The sequence below is a fragment of the Daktulosphaira vitifoliae genome, unplaced genomic scaffold (genome assembly GCF_025091365.1).
Source record: "Daktulosphaira vitifoliae isolate Bord-2020 unplaced genomic scaffold, ASM2509136v1 Scaffold_1, whole genome shotgun sequence".
In the NCBI taxonomy this organism is placed as follows: domain Eukaryota; kingdom Metazoa; phylum Arthropoda; class Insecta; order Hemiptera; family Phylloxeridae; genus Daktulosphaira; species Daktulosphaira vitifoliae.
In genome coordinates, this window is record NW_026099572.1 from 41,223,548 (window position 1) to 41,241,072 (window position 17,525).

General features: G+C 24.4%; 3 protein-coding genes across 5 annotated transcripts; 2 read left to right on the forward strand and 1 right to left on the reverse strand.

Moving 5' to 3' along the window:
* The first annotated feature begins 1,234 nt into the window (after positions 1-1,234).
* Positions 1,235-3,129, forward strand: LOC126893972 (mitochondrial import inner membrane translocase subunit Tim17-B). Of its 2 annotated transcripts, none has more exons than XM_050664564.1 (3): positions 1,235-1,437; positions 1,839-1,998; positions 2,701-3,129. In XM_050664564.1, the coding sequence occupies exons 2-3, from the start codon at positions 1,852-1,854 to the stop codon at positions 3,025-3,027; spliced, it is 474 nt and encodes a 157-aa protein (XP_050520521.1). In that variant the 5' UTR covers positions 1,235-1,437; positions 1,839-1,851; the 3' UTR covers positions 3,028-3,129. The 2 variants fall into 2 exon arrangements, with proteins under 2 accessions (XP_050520521.1, XP_050520520.1); XM_050664563.1 differs by having other exon boundaries at positions 1,236-1,437; positions 1,836-1,998.
* A 1,272-nt stretch (positions 3,130-4,401) lies between these two features.
* LOC126893971 (uncharacterized) lies at positions 4,402-8,252 on the forward strand. The gene is made up of 4 exons (XM_050664562.1): positions 4,402-4,534; positions 5,065-5,238; positions 5,675-5,838; positions 7,598-8,252. The coding sequence occupies exons 1-4, from the start codon at positions 4,505-4,507 to the stop codon at positions 7,737-7,739; spliced, it is 510 nt and encodes a 169-aa protein (XP_050520519.1). The 5' UTR covers positions 4,402-4,504; the 3' UTR covers positions 7,740-8,252.
* A 97-nt stretch (positions 8,253-8,349) lies between these two features.
* On the reverse strand, positions 8,350-17,170 carry LOC126893963 (unconventional myosin-Ib). 2 transcript variants are annotated; one of them, XM_050664544.1, is made up of 21 exons: positions 17,019-17,170; positions 16,139-16,270; positions 15,107-15,222; positions 14,851-15,041; positions 14,737-14,783; positions 14,165-14,228; positions 14,074-14,087; positions 13,898-13,982; positions 13,729-13,838; positions 13,523-13,670; positions 11,767-12,191; positions 11,524-11,684; positions 11,098-11,234; positions 10,604-10,793; positions 10,187-10,537; positions 10,063-10,120; positions 9,842-9,982; positions 9,470-9,712; positions 9,167-9,319; positions 8,869-9,098; positions 8,350-8,488 (listed from the first exon to the last, which is right to left on the reverse strand). In XM_050664544.1, the coding sequence occupies exons 2-21, from the start codon at positions 16,247-16,249 to the stop codon at positions 8,365-8,367; spliced, it is 3,099 nt and encodes a 1,032-aa protein (XP_050520501.1). In that variant the 5' UTR covers positions 16,250-16,270; positions 17,019-17,170; the 3' UTR covers positions 8,350-8,364. The 2 variants fall into 2 exon arrangements, with proteins under 2 accessions (XP_050520501.1, XP_050520500.1); XM_050664543.1 differs by lacking the exons at positions 14,165-14,228; positions 14,737-14,783; positions 14,851-15,041; ... (1 more) ...; positions 16,139-16,270; positions 17,019-17,170 and having other exon boundaries at positions 10,604-10,784; positions 14,074-14,127.
* Between the last annotated feature and the right edge of the window lie 355 nt (positions 17,171-17,525).

A 17,525-nucleotide genomic window follows, 5' to 3' on the forward strand; every position in this document is an offset into this window, starting at 1 on the left:
GTCTCTAAGAATGCTATTGAGACATATAAATGTTACATACATCTTATTTAAAAAAAGCAGAAATTAACCATAAATGATATTTAATATTGAAAAACATATATAGTCACATATATTAGGAAAGTGATTAAAATAATTATTATGTTTGCAGTGTGTGCCACACTTGGATCAAAAATATAGGCCTATGCGCTTAATAATTCTAGAACTCCAAGATATTTCAGTTACACTACTACCTCTATCTAATATCGTAAGATACTATAATATTATGTGACCTACAGTAAAATAGTATTAACGAAATAAAATTGTGATATTTTTTAACTATAAGTAGTAAAACAATCTTAATTATTTTACATAAAAATAAACCCAAACGGTGTTAAATTCAAACATTTTTTATGAGAAATCTAAATAACATTAACACGTGAAAATTTTTTTTGCATATTTAAAAAAAGAATTCAATGTTCGAATAATTATTGCGAAAAATACTGTAGTTTTACTACTTCCGCACATGAAAATGGCCACGGAAGCTCCATTGTATTAAAGGGGATGAAAGGTTTAACGCCTCCTCATAAGTAAAGGTGGCTAGGAGACTTAGCTCTTCCAGAAATTTAGCAAAATTTGAGCAAAAAGGGGGGGAATTAAATTTGATCATCCCCGCTTATGCGCCTCCTAAATTTATATTTATTTTATCGATTGTATGATTTCATAACAAAAATTATATAATGGTAACATTATATATTCGAGGGAAAAAAAAACAGTTGCTTTTTTAATACTAGGAGGATTCGTCGTTTTAAAAATATATATATAAAAAATATATCACATGAGCTTTTCATAAAATGACTGTCTATGCCTACTAGAAGTATCCAATTATAGCATCGACTTATGCTTTCCTCCTCTTTTTTTAAAGTTTAAATTATTATATTAAAGGTTTCTGGTTTTGAAAAATAACCAAATGGAGTACATTAAGAATATTAATCTGTGTATGAAGCAGTGATACAACTAGTAAAACAAATATTTAGGCGTGTTAAAATAACGTAACACTCACGTGGATTAGTACAGGAATAGTATAATTTTAAATTTCAAATAATATTATTCAACCAAAGTCGTGTCCTACAATTTATTAATTATTAAAACTTGTTGACACCTTCATGATCCATTTATATTATAAAAAATGCTCCTTACATCTAACTTAACCTAAAATTTTCTAATCAAATTTTAATATTGATAACCATATTTTTTAATATTTCCTCTATGTTCAGCAAGTTGTTTATTTACTTAGTATATATATACTTTGAAATATTGACGATCATTACAGTAAAATTAAATAACTTTATTCATTTACTTTAATTCCTGTTATGGTTCAGACTACTCTAAAACAATATTTGTGATTTTAATTCTAGAAATCATATATTATAGTTGGTTGTGAAAAAAGTATTATATAATGTAAGAATTAATTGCTATAACAAATCATATTTCTTAATAAATTACAGGCTATCAAATACTCGAAAGACCAAATTTATATTTTAAAAAATTAGTAAATAATTAAAGAAATAATTAAAATTATTAATGTTGTAATGCAATATAAATTTTAACTAGTATTTTGCAATTTTACTTGTAAGATTATTAATATATATATAAAGTCATATGAACATATAGCATATGAAAGTATAAAAAATTGTCAAAAACCAGAATTATTTTGATTCCTAGCCCTAATAACAGCTAATTCAAATAAAACATATATGTTGTTACGACTTATTCATCACCAGATAAATTAAATTACCTTGTAATATTTTATATTTTTTACCTTCCAATTATTTTATTTTATTTTTTTTATTGTATAGAAGATAGTTTAACATTATGGAAGAATTTGGTCGTGAACCATGCCCAATGAGGATATTGGAAGATCTTGGTGGTGCTTTTGCTATGGGCCTTATTGGTGGAGGTCTTTTCCAAGGAGTGAAAGGTTTTCGTAATGCACCAACTGGATTCAATCGTCGATTAAATGTAATTTTTATAACATTAAATTTTTCAACTTTTTGTGTGAAATTTTTATCAAATTAATATTAATAAGTTAAACATTTTTTTTTTGGGAGAAAGCTTTATAAACATTTTTATTCTAAATGTAATGAGAACTTCACACTGTCATGTTAGAAATTTAAACCAGTTTCAATTGTTTATATAATAATAAAAATCAAACAATGAAGTTCATGATATTATTCAATTTTAATGCAAATATGGCAGTTACTATCTAACAATAGATATCAAATTAGTTTAATTTTTTTTAACTTAATGTATTAAGTTATGTTTGCTTTAAAAGATTATAGGGTTCAGGATTTCATATATTTATAAAATTTGTTTGGACTACTTCTGAAATACACAACTTATTGTTAGTGTACATTCTGGAGCACATCTAGGGGGTACTATAAAAATTATTTCGTATCTTAATTCATTTTTTTGAAAAATATCAAAAATGCCTTTTGTGCGCTAAAAAATCGATATGGTTTACTTATATTTTTTTATTGTAAATAACAAAAGTTTTCTGAGAATAATAATCTCGTTGAAAGAAATATACCTTTTAGATATTTGTATGTGTATTATCATTACTGTTTATCTCTACTATATAATTTATAAGCACCTTCAGCTAATTGTAGTTTTTATTCAAATAAGTTCTTATCTGTTATATTTCAACAATTTTATGTTTTTTAGAGTGCATTTTATTCTGTTGCTACAAGAGCTCCCAATATTGGTGGCAGCTTTGCTGTTTGGGGTGGTTTATTTTCAACCATTGATTGTTCATTAGTAGCTATACGGAAAAAGGAAGATCCCTGGAATTCTATTGCTAGTGGTGCATTAACTGGAGGTATTTTAGCAGCTCGAAATGGTGTTCCAGCTATGGCAGCTAGTGCCGTTTTTGGTGGATTGTTATTAGCTATGATAGAAGGATTTGGATTATTCTTTATGCACATGTCAGCTGAACAATTTAGACCTCAACCACCTATCTTTGAAGACCCAACTAATAATAATACTGGCTAATTAAATGATTCTTAACTTAATTCCTCACTGTTAGACATTTTGATTTTTCTTACCATTTCTTTATGTAGTTTATGTTTAATCAATATATTTATATTGTATGTATTTTATTATTATTTATTTATTTATTTTTTTTATAATGTTAATTAATTTTACTCATATACACTGGCATATATGAACAAAGTGGATTTTTCAATGAAGAAAGGCTAATACCTTTGGAACATTGAAAAATCACAATACGAGCAAAGTTGAAGCCATTAGCAGTATAATGATCAAAAGAATAATACAATTTCCAGTAAAAATATCTGATTTTGCAGTGTTTTGTATAGCAATGGAACATCAATATCATACAACACTATACTTAATTTAAAGTTTTTTTTTGTACTATATGATTAAAAAAAGAAAAATTTTCCTACAACTTGTTTGTCTTCTATGAATAATTGGTGTCTATAAACAATAATAATGTAACTTTTGGTAAATATGATAAATTGCTCAATCTGAATAATAAATAAATAAATTTATTAACTTTCTTTTTTGAAAATTCTATTACAAACCAATGTACTAAAATGGGGCAAAATCATCATTTCAAATTTTTGGTTATGTTCCAAATATTGTTTAAACTAATGTTAAATAGATGCTAATACAATGTATTTTAAGTTAAAAAAAGAAAAACTATGTGAAAAATAAATTTCTATATATTATCGACCAATTAATACAAAATTCATACAATTTTCGGTTAAAATGGGCAATTTTATTTTGCATAACAAAGAAACATCTACATCGTTCAAAACTGAAATTATAGCTAATTTAATATTCTATACTATTAAAAAAATAAAAACGTTCCAACGACTTGTATTTTATGAGTAATCAATTTCGAAAGTCGTAATAAGTTTTGATGGATATCTAAAATTTTTTTTCTTAATTTGTTTAAATTACAAATCATTAGTTAATGTCAGTGATTTAATTACTGTCGGATAGTAATCTGTACTAATTAAAAAAAGCTTCAGTTCCACTTTTCTGGGTCTATACTGTACTTTACAATAAATATTTATAACAGCCCGTATTTAAATTTTAATAATCCACAGTAAATTATCAATCTCAAGCGTTTATTTTTAACTGTTTTAAGATGAAACAGAAAAAAGAATCATTCCAACAAAATATTAGCTTATTGATTACTAATAATCATGTTTATCACCCTCGAAATTTAAACCTGATATATACCTATATTATTTAGGTAAACTAAAAATTTTAATTTTTAATTAATTATAAAACATAAGTAATTAAAATAACATTAAATAAATAAAGTAAATATCTTTGAGGGACCCTTACAGTAAGGCTATTTTTATAAAATCATTCAATGGCATAGATCCAAAAGCTTGAATGTGGATCATACCATTGAAAATATATAACATTTGGAATCTAGTTTCGCTTTACTTTTTATAAGAGTAAAGTGCTGTATGAAAGATATCTGAAAAAAACAATGGATGCTCTAAATGGATCGATGATTGAGGTATAATTAAAAAATTTAGATGATACAATTTTTTTATTTGCCTTAAAAATAATTGTTAACTTTTTAAATATTTAAATTTTAAAAATATTGATGCAGTATAATTTTTAATCGCAAAACTGAAAATAATTATTCAAATATTGTAATTGTACTTATCAAATTTATTATTGACGTGCATTAGCATCCAGTATAAATTGATAAAATTTACAAAATATTAAACTTCTGACGCCCATGTTATTGTATCATAACAAACGAACAAGTATTTACTTATTTTATTCAAATACCATATTTATTACATTACTATAACATTAATTTAATTTAATCAAATGAAAGTATAAATTTAAAGACATTATGTATGTTATATTAAATATAACGAGTGGTGTTTTTGGGAGTATAAAGCGTATAATATTTGTATACTATTAATATTAAAGGATTTACCCTAAAATAAAAAAATGGATTTTTTACGAAAACACCACTGAATAACATACATATGTAATAACTACTGAACACATTATTTAATGATTTATAAACAGGAAATAGGAGATCTTGAAGAAATTTTAAAAGATGTATCTCAAATGTCTCATGAAGATATGAAACGACAAAATAGGAATTTACAAAAATTTCTTGTGAAAGTAATTGATTTACTAAAAGAAAAAACTGATCGGTGCTCTACACAAGAAAAACACATTGAAGCACTCACATTACAAGTATGAGCTAGTTAAAAGTACATAATGACAGTGGCGCAAGTAGAGTAAACATCCAGGGGGTACTAAAATTGTGTAAGGTTAACAAAGTCATGGGGCTGAGCGTTCCACATCTTCTAATCCACCACATTAACATAAATAGCTGTATAAATGAACCAACTATTATTTATCGGCGACATAATATTGAAATGCACAAAATAACAATTTTATTTGCTACAATAGAAGTATAATGTAAATGAAAGAAAAATTGATATAGAAAAAAACTTATACTAAATATTTATAAATAACATTACTTCACTTAACTATATAGTTTAATAGCTAAACGTATTAAAATTCAGAGAAGATACTAGAGGCTGGAGATGCTATAGCACCACGTGGCATCCCTAGTAGTTGCACTACTCCATAGTGATAATATTAATAAAATATAAACTTTTTTTAGACAAAGTCACTAAAAGAAGTTGTCCAAATAACTAAGCATATGTTAGAAATACGCAATACTGAAGTAAATCACATGTCTGAAGATTTGGAAAGTTTACAGGCCAAAATTAACGATGAAAGAAATCGACATGGTGCAATTATCGAAAAAATGAATCAAGCTGCTAAGTAAATACTTTTTATTAATGTTTTTTTTTATAGAATACCTTATTATTATCCAGAAAATGTTTTATATTATAGGATTAAGTTACTAAGAACGTTTACTTACTTATACTAACAGGCACGTAGCCAGAAAATGTTTATTGGAGGGTCCAACAATTTTGGGCCCTTGTATCATTTTCCATAATTTGTTTCCAATGAAAAGCTTGTGGGGGGGCTCCCTCCACTCCTCCTTAGACAGTATCCCATTCAATGAATCTTACAAGTTCAAAATTTGTGTTTATTTTTAAAAAATTGGTGGATTAATCCAAAAGTTACATGATCTGCTATTTCCTTATTAATATCCTGATTAAGATAAAAAATGAAAAAGGGATTATTAAAAAATATTATTTCTCATAAAAAAATTGTGCTGATCCATACATTTTTCAAAAAGTTATAGCATTATAAAGTTAAAAATGTAAAATACAAAATCGAGAATTTTTACACAAAAATAGCATTTGGTAGCCATTTTCACCGTGAAGACAAAATAAAGTCCGAAATTTTTTTAAATAAAATAGTGCATTACATTACCTTTAATTTAAGATATAGATAAAAGTGTCAGACTTTCCGGAACATTTTAAAAATTTAAGTGGAAAAAGTTAATTTTTTCTGAAAAAGTTGTCATTTTAAATCCTTCCCGTGGGCAGGTAAAGGGTCAGATTTATAAAGCAAATATATCAAATAAAAAGTAACGATATCATGCATCTATATAAATAAGTTATGGCAATTTTAAGTAAAAAAATTTTTTAAATTTTCGAAAATTAGCGATTTTTAAATTTTTAATTTTTTGGGGGGTTTCCCCCATTTACGGGGAACGAGGGAAATTTTTTCAATTTTTGAGGGTAATATCTTCGACTAGATACGATTTGTGATCTTTTGATGTATCATTGAAAGAAATCGTTTCTGTGAGACTGAGAAAAAGTGGTAACAGACACAAAAAAAATACATTATAGTAAAACCAATACCTTCTAAGCTTTGCATTGAAGCTAATAAAATAATGATGTGAACATAAGCTGATTTAATTTTTCAACTTTTAAGCTATTAAGAAAAGATAATTTATTCCTAAATACTAATTTGTTATATCTTATTTGTTAAAAGTTATAAAAATTTTTTAAATAAGTATAAATTATAAACAATGTAAAATTTATTTTATTTAAAATTAAAAACAATTCCTGCCTTTTTTTAGTCATATTTTTATTATTATTATTTAGAGCACGCAAATAACAAATTAACAAAAACAAATAAATTGCCTATTGTAATTACTACATTATAAAAAAAGAAACAAATTAAAGATAAGATTTATCAAAAATTTTTTCATAGAGTATACTCTATCGAATTTTGTAATCAACTAGATTCTAATCAATGCAGATACTTCGTAGTTTGTTATTATTTGTTGGACCAGAGTTAAAAAAAATTTACCTACAACCACGTTTGAAGTAATTGCTATTCCAACGTCTAGAACGTTATCTTTTTCAAATAACGTTTTCTATGAATATAAAAATGAAAATACAGCCATAATAATAACTGTATTACTCAATAGTAATCACAAATTAATAATAATTTCAATGTATATAAGGCCTAGCACGTTTTTGATAATTCGTAAAAATAATTGAATTTTAAATTTGGGGGGGCCGGCCCTGGGCCACATTAAATCTAAGGGGGGCCAGGCCCACCCTTATCTACGTGCCTGTATACTAACTAAACTTTACTGTATTTAACTTTATCTTAGGTTAAATGATGAATTACGGGCGGAGTACAAACAACAATCAGAACGATTTGAAAAAATGCGTGTCAAATATGATGAAAGGTTTAATATAATTACCGAGGAAAATAAAATATTAAAAGAAGCTTTATCAAATACTGAAGTGTAATTGTAATATTTATAAACATATTTGTTGAATTAAAAATAACTATTTGAAAAAAAAAACCATTCAATTAAAGTTAAAATAACATTAAATTTTTGCTTGTTGATTGTTATAAAAAAATTGTTTTTACACTTAAAATCATTTCAGTTCATATGAAAAAAACCTTGAAAAAATTGATCTACACCATTTATATATCTTCTTTGCAATAGCGTACCAGATCATATAATGATTCAATAGTTTAAGCTCAATTTATCCTTATATTAATGAAAAATTACATTTTTTATGTAAATATCATTTTTTATTATTTCAATAACAATAACATACTTAACAAGTGCAATAGTAAATAATAATTAATAAATTTATAATGTGATAACTAAATAACATTCTAAAATTAAAAATTGTCAACATGATATAACAAGATAGTTTTTAAAAACTGGCAGTGAAAACAGCCCTTAATAACAAGGCACAAATTAAGGGAGCTATAAGGGGTTTAGTCTCTCCATAATTTAAAAAAAACTACATATACAATTATATGAAAATAATTATAGGAAGGGGGAAGTTAGATATAATAAGTCCCTCCAAACATTTTATTGACATTGTACCTATGATGCATATAGACACATTTATACTATTAAACAAAAATCTCCATTTTATTTGTTTTACGCACAATTTTTATTTGACCTGGAACAACCTCTGGCAATCCTAAATATTTAAAAGCTATACTAACTATCTGATCACCAAAATTTGCTTCAAACCTATAGTAGTAAACAAAAATAAAAATTATTTTATTTATTCACATAGTAATAGTAGAAAACAGTACATTAGGAAAAAAGAGATAGATAATAATAATAATTAAGAAGATTTTATTAGGCTGTTTCAGCAAAACAATAAGAAATTATTAATCAATAAATAATTAGGTAACTAGAATATGGATAAAGTAGAATTCTTAAGATTCTTATTATTAATAATAAGAATTAATAATACCTTGATTACTTAACATAACTCTTTTTTTTTTCTTATTCTAGGTATTATAAGTCTATAACCATTTTCAAGTTACCTCACAATGCTAATCTATTCTCTCTTCATTTATAATATTTAAAAATTTAAGAGCTATAAATAAATAAAAATATGTTACCTTGTTGATATGTTAATATTAGGTGATGTTCCTGAAACATTTTGGATTACTAAAAACATTTTTGTTACTATTTCTATGACATGGCTTGTTTGAAAAACAAAATCTCCTTTTTTTTTATAGGTATTATACAATGGGTTGCTTACAATTGTTCCTTGATGAAATAAACATCCACTAGGAGTAGGGGATTCTCCTATAAAGCTATTATCGTTTTCAGGAGAGCTTGAATATGCCTAATTATAATAATAATAATTTTTCAATTATAAAAGATATCACAAAAAACTAAAAAAAAGTAACTTACAGATTTTACATGAAAAACAGCAACATTATCTAAAAATGGCGATAATGACAGCTGATAAATATCAGCAGCTGGCACTCTATATTTAACTTGAAGTGTTCTTTGATCCATAATAAGCATAGACTTGGTTGATATCACCAATAGAGTGGGTACAAACTGAAATTTAGGTTTTTAAATGAAAATAAATAAAATTGATTAAAATAAAATTTAGAATTTATCCTAAGATTTATCCTAAGATTTATTATAATTATACAACACTAAATCAACTTAAGATTAAAAAATCTATAATATTTATTTGATACTTACTTTACCACTACTCCTAGTAATTTTATTTACTATATCTGCAAACACAACATGATGATCATCACATTGCATAGCAGTTCTTTTCCACTGTATATGCTGTCTTAAATGAACATAATCACCAACAAATGGATGTCCTACACTTTGGCTATAACTAGCTTTATGATTTTTAAATAAAATACTAGCTGTAACTTTTTCCCGCATACGGTTTTTTGTTGTTTGATCTAGTTTAGCTCTATACTTATGGCACTATAATCATGTACAAATAAGTAATATTTAAAATAAAAATTAACAAAATATAATTTAAAAATAAAACAGTATTTAAAAAATAACTGACAAATTGAATTAATCAATATGTAGAAAAAAATGAAAAATTACCCTCCATTTGTGATGTAAAGATTCCAACAGATAATGTGTAAGAGCAAAGCGAGGGTTGCTTAATGGAAACCAAACTCTACATATAGGAGATTCCATTGAAGGTTCATATCTATTTGACAATTTCAATAAATACCGTCGTTTCTAATTTTTAACACAAAATAAATTTCAGTTAAAATTAAATTAAATATTTTTCTTCATTTAAAAATAGTAATATCACTCACTTGCCAAGTTAGAAATGTTCTCACAATACGTTTTACAGTATAAATATCATCACAAAGTCTAAAAAAAAGTTAATTTAATATAATTTTTATGTTTAACTATTATAAGTTTATTAAATTTAAATACCTATTTGTTTGAAATGTTATTTTTGGGTTCAAAAATAGTTTTTTATTTCGCTTATGTCTATGCCATGCTTCCTGCACTAATAATGCTAAGTGATTTAAACGCTCTGCTCTTAATTGTTCTAATTCCCATACAGATCTTGGTGAACGTATAAAAATTTTAGTTGTACCACAAACGAATTCTCCAGATGGTATTGGTAAGCAATTAATTAAATTCATAATGGATTGAACTGTGTTACCATATTTAGAATTGGGCCATGTAGCAGGACTAAGCATTTTATAACGTTTTAAAAATTCTTCAAATGTTAAACGATAACAATAACCTGCACGCCGTAAACGAACAATTTCCACAAGACTAAAGTTAAAAAGGTCATTGAAATATAATATACATGTATTTGAAATTTAAAAAAATTACTTTTACCTAAACCACCTAATTTGTTGTTGGACAAAAGATGTATCAAAAAAATTTTTTTTATTGCAATGGTTAGGGGATAAACATGTAATATAATGTGTATGACGACCATTAATTTTTGTAGAAATAGCAGCAGCCCAAACTTTCAAATGTCTAGCAGGGTTTGAAACCATAAATATAGATTCTCGGTCTGGATTTCCTTAAAAAAATATATAAAATTATGATCTTATAAAATCATTTGATAGCTTCAAGTCTTAAAACAAAATTATGGTTGAAAAAAACAGCCAAACAATTTTTTTATCAATTGAAAAAAAAATTCAATACAAATTATTCTCAAACATTTTTTGTTCATCAACGCATCTAAATAAATGAAAATCAATTGCACCACTTTTAAATGAATTAAACAATTTGTTAACTATTTATATAAAATGAGTTTTGATTAAATTTAACTTTTAAAAATGTAGAATTTTTCATATAAAATTAATAATAATTTTAATTTATACCTTCAGGAAACAGTTCTTTTAATAGTGAGAGAGAACCATTATACATAGTACTACATAAAAAAGGACTTAAAGTGTTTTTATTCTTTTCCAAAAATGTACTAATATTGTATTTCATTGGACCAAAAAAATGATTTAACCTGAAAATACAAAATATTACTTTCCTTGATATTAAATAACCACTACTATTATAAGATGGTGAGGTTAAAAAAGCTAATCCATTGTAAAAATAATAATAGCCTCCCCAAAAAAAAGGAAAGTTAAACTACACACTTTTAATAAAAATGTTGTTCAGTAGAGTAGATTTGATGATTAAGTTAAAAATAAAATTGTTTTGGTTATGTGTAAGGCTATTACTTGGATAATTGGACTCAATAATTAAATAACTGACCCAATACTTAAAATAAATATTGTGGTAAAAATTCTTACATAAAGCAGTTATTTAAAGATACTTTTTCTAACAAAACATCAATTTTTTCTTTTAATGGAGACTCGGAGAATTGTTTAAGTGCAGAAATTTTTTTTGAAGCTGTTACGTTATTGTGATCATTAAAAAAATTATCCATTATATTTAAGTATCCATCTTCATCCTAAAAATTAATAGAAAATGTATGTGATTGTAAATAAAGAAACCAAATTACTATTATTTAAAAAAATAAAAGAAAATTTTACCGAATATAATAGTTCACAAACTGAAGTATTGTCATAAAATGGAATAAGGCACCAGTGTAATTTATCTACAACATATTCATGCTGTTCTCCTTTTAATATAAGAGATGTTACTATATTATGAACTTTTTCATTGCAAGTATTTATTACAAAACTGTACCAATCCATTTTATTTTCAGTAAAATCAAAACCAAAAATATCCAAAAATCCAATACATTTACGCTTATATTTTGCTTCAGTTTTAACTGTTTGATTTATTTGGTTCATCAGCCATAAAAATAATCTTACATATAATGTCTGAGATAATTTATCTTTGTTAGCTTGAGCTTCTTTAGCAGATATTCCAAGTAATAAATTTGATGATGTTGTCAAACCTTTTTTAATATCTTCACCATCCATACCCAATAATTCTCCTAATTCATACAATTCTAAAAAATTTTTAAATTTAATAAAATGTTGTTGCATTAAAACAAAAGGCACACAATTTTCAAATTATGTAAAAAGTAGGGTTTGAGGGCTTTTCATCATTTAAAAATGTGTTTGTCTTACTTCTAAAATACCCAAATTCATGAAAAATTATCATGGGTATATTCAATATTACAAAAATATTTTTTTGTTCTAAGGGGGAGTGATTCCTTTGCGCCAACATAGCTAAATTTCTAATTACTACACATTGTTTAATATTAAGATAAACTAACACAAATATTTGTTTATTATTGAAGTATTCAGGCTAAATAAAACAAATTTTAAAATAATTATAAACCTGGAACTTTCTAGGCAGGTCAGAAATATAAACATTTTAACATAAAACATGACACCTAGATGCTCTCAGAAGTATAAGTCATTTAACTACTTTAAAATAAATAATTTAATTTAATTATAACTGTGTAAATGACATTTTATGACAACAACAAAATGTTTTTTACTCTTCTAAAACCTCTAAAAATATTGTTATTTACTCCTATTTTTAGTAAAAACATTAATATAACGATTATAATTAATTAATCATTAACTTAATCTTAAATTATAATCCAAATTATATTAGGTTTTATAATTATGATTTTGGTTATCAACCAAAAATTTGATTTGACACCAGCCAATGTAAGTTTAAATGGTGCATTTCAATAATAAAGTTGGTACAGAATTTTCTCATTGCCTTCTGCACAGGGGTCATAGTGCTTTTTATCCTTAAAAAATCTCCGGATTTCTCACCCTTTTATGAGCCAGCGGAAGCTTATTAACAACTTGAATATCCACTGCACCACATCACGTCATTATAATTATAATTCAAATTATATCATGATTAATATATTATAAATAAATAATATTCAAAAAGGGTTACCTTATAATTTATTTACTTTTTCAAGATTTTTCTTACTCAATAATTTATATGCTATTAGACATCATACATAATTTAGTTTTATCATCACCTAAGCTTTATTAAGACTCATAACATATTGTTTTAAATTTAGTGGTTTGTTAAGGATCACAGATGTAATCTTCAAGTAAAAATATTACAATGAATAGTATAAAACAAATGGTTAATTCATGGTCAACGAGTAAAATTACAACACTAATTACTGATAAGATCTTTGATTCAGCAAACAGGGTCTTGAACCAGTGACGGTGCACATCAGGCGCTACTGTGTTACTAACTTAGCCATACAGTCACTTATAGTAATTATAGTAATTCAAATAAGAAAAATAAATTTTATCTAACTTAAGACTTTTTAAAAAATTTCTATTAACTTATACATACCATAATCATTTGATATGACACACCCTTCTGTTCCATCAATATTATTAGTTGGTATCATAGTGAGATTACCTAATTTTAATATGCTACTCAATATTTTGAAAATGTTGATTATATTTAATTCAGAGAGTCCCAAATGTTCAAGAGAAGACTAGATTTAAAAAAAATGTAATTTAATTTAAAAAAGCTAATAATATTAATAGCATTACCTTTGTTGTTTGATATGCAGTTTGAAAATTATAAATATCAACTTGCCTTAAACGCTCACTAGATTTTAAATAAAAATAATTTTCTGAATTTCTTGTAAGCTTCAATGACTCTAAATATAGTTGTACATTAAATAAATTAATTCATATTAAAAAATTAATGTATACATACTTAACAAATGAATATCAGCACCATAAACAAGTTGATAAAATATGTGGAAATTCTTATTCAATGACTTAAATGATGTCACCCTGGACTAAAAAAAAATTTAATAAATATTAAAAGAAGTTTTATAAACAATAATATTATTTAGAAATTAATAAATTTAATATTCATAAGAATCTTACTTTATCCAATAAATCTATAAGCAAGCCATATTTTAACATTTAAAAAAAAATTATAAAAAAGTTCCGATAAAGAAAAAATATATTTACTTACATCCTGTAAATGTAGCACCCAAAATGTTTCCCATAAAGTCTAAATCCAGATCAATGTATTTTATCTAAAAATAAGAGTATAAATTTGTTATTATTTGTATTAAAAAAATTATTTTGCTCTAATGGGGGTAAATAAAATATTATATTACTATAAATGAGGTTGAAAACTTAAAATCAATTACATACTATGTGCCATTTAATAAAAAAACTAAGTTATCCTGAAAAAAATATTTTATTATTCTGAGCTTAGTTTTATGTTAAGTATGCAATATATCTTAAATAATACTAATAGATTAAAAATTAATTGTAAGACAGATTACAAGGTTTCTGAATCTTAGGAAATTGTGAATAACTCAAAAAACACTTTTAGCCACTTACCATGATATTGATTTTAAGTCTTCAGATATAATTAAAAAAAAAATTTAATTTAATATTTATACTAATTAAAAATATTCTATATAAATAAAATTCTATAAATATAAGAATTTCTAAAATAAACTAAAATATTGCATGAAAAAATTACAAAGTATTAGTAATCTAGGAAAAAAAATATTCAATTATTAAATTTCTTACAAAACAAGAAGCATCTTCATGAATATGAGTTTTAGCATTTCCAAAAGCTATAATTTTAAAAACAAAATAAATCATTGTTAATAATTCACATTATATTTGAATTTAATTTCTTACAACTTAGCAAAATATTGGAACTTAGAAGTTTTTGATTTAATATTTTGTTTTTGCTATTAAACTGAAATAAATACTGCAATAATTTGGAAACACAATAGCTCTTGCCAGATCCTGTTACGCCTTGTAATATAATACATTGATCTTGAGCTGCATCTATTAGCCACCTTACTGCCGAGCTTGTAATAGCAAAACTAAAAGGAAAAAATATTTAATAGTTTTTCATTCAAAGAAAGTAAAATAAAAATAAAAAAATTACATGTGTGGAGGTAATTGACCTGATCTTGGAGACATATATGCTTCACATAATGATGGAGTTATTTCATTTAATTCCACATTAGGATTAATTGCAATAAGCATATTTCCCAAATATGTCTACAATATATTATAGATAATAATTTTTCAATAAAATATAGATTGTCCTACTAAGGATTTACTTATGATGGTTACAATAAATATAAAAATTATATTTTCTAATAATTATTGTTATTAAAATAGTTCTTAAACTTAAGGGTTATATTTTATTGTAAATATTAAATTATATTTAAAATATTAATTTAAAACTAAAAAAAATAAAATATATAATTCAAAAAACCTCAATATAATACAAAATTACTAAAATGTTACACATAAATATGTATAAAATATGCAATTTGTGCCTTTTTGGGTAAAATATTTTAGTTTAAAATTAATATTTTAAATATATGTTCAATTTAAAATAATTAGATACATGTGAACAACTCTTATTATAAGGATTATAACTATTAAAAATCAAAAACGAAATATTTTTCAAAATGGTAGCAAAGTGAGTGTTATAGTGTAAAGAGACCATGCCGTAGTTTAACTCAGTATGTTTTATAACTGGTTGATTACCACTTTTCAATAAATAATCTAAAACTACATCATCATCACATTAGCCTTTATCTCTAACAATTTGGAGTCGGCTCTACCTTAGGATGAATGACAGGATTTTTACACCAGCTGTCGGCCTGAGACAACCGTATTATAACTGAGGAAACCAGTCAGAGGATAACTGTTAAAATCTGTGCATTACTGTTAAAACTCCCAAATGGTCAACCATTGGGGAACCAACAGAAAACAGTATAGTTGAACATCAGCACTGATGAGACTGAATGATCAACTGCGTCACCTCATATCCAAATATTCTAGGACTACAACTATTAAAAATTATCAAACATAAAAACTTTTAATAAATGAACTTTTAGTAATTTAAATTAATAAAATAATCACCATTATGAAATATTAATTTTTATTTGTTAGTCAAACTTACATAAAACATATGTGAGTCATATCTACAACGTAAATTTGAAATGAATGTCTCTTCAGTTAAAGGTTCAAGCAATACACTATCCCAAATTCCTATTTCATCAATTAAATCCATAAGTTATGATAGCAATTATTCCTATAAATAAATATGAAAATATTTAGGTTATAAAAAAATAAAATATTTATTACAATAACATTTTTATAAAATTGGTAGATAATACAACATGACACAATATTGATTATTTTTAATCCACTTACTTTTAGAAGTTTCTGTCAAAATGAATTAAAATGATACATTAATATTATTGTTAAGCAAGTCAAAATTAATGATGTTATATTATCATACATACATTTTTAACATTAGTTTTGTTATTTCGGGTTATAAATAAATAACAAGTTAAATATGGAAAACATTAGGTATCAATAACAATCTATAAAATTATAAATTCTAGATTCTATTGTTTTTAGGTTTCTTAAATAGCCATATAAAGTATTAGGTATATTAAGAGATTTCAAACAAACACAGTATATAATTTTACTATATTTAAATAATTTTTTCATAATCATAATACATACTTTCTTTATTCATTAATTATATTTGCATAAATATTTTAATTTTCACGCTTAGAAAGTTATTTAAAATCACAAGCAGATTTTTTTAAGTTTATTGTATTATTTATTAAAATTTGAGTTTTGTATAACTTTTAATAAATGTAAAATGCAAATTTATAAATGAATAAATGTTGATTTTTTAAAATTTATTTTTAATCAGTAAAATAAAAAAATTAATTAATATAATAAAGAAGATTTGAAAAATATTTAAAATTATTTATAAATCTTAGTAATTTCATTGTAATTATTAAAATCCAAAATTTTTAAATTACCTTTCTCTACATATGTAAGAATTTAATTTTTAATATAATTTACACCAATTATTACACGTCTGTGAAGTTAGCTCAAATACTCAAAATACTCAAACATTTTTACTTTTATTACTATTTTTTTATTGGTAACGTAACAGTAACATTTTTTAATCACACACAATTCATTTTACTGATTAAAAAAATATGATCAAACAATTTTGAAAATTGATAACAAATGATAACTGATAATAACAGATTATTATGTGATGAAACTTTAAAAGTACCTAATTTTAAAAATTACACAGCATTTTACCTTGAGTATATTTATTTATATTAATATATTTATTTGTGTTTGGGTATTCATTAAATTTATATATTTTTATTTTTTTTATAATTTTTAAAAATAACATGCTCATACAATTTTAGACATTATTAATCAATAGAATCATTGATTTATTACTGTATTTATATTTGAATCGTAGAATTTTTATTTAATCATTATTTTTATCGAAAAATTTACTCATTAAT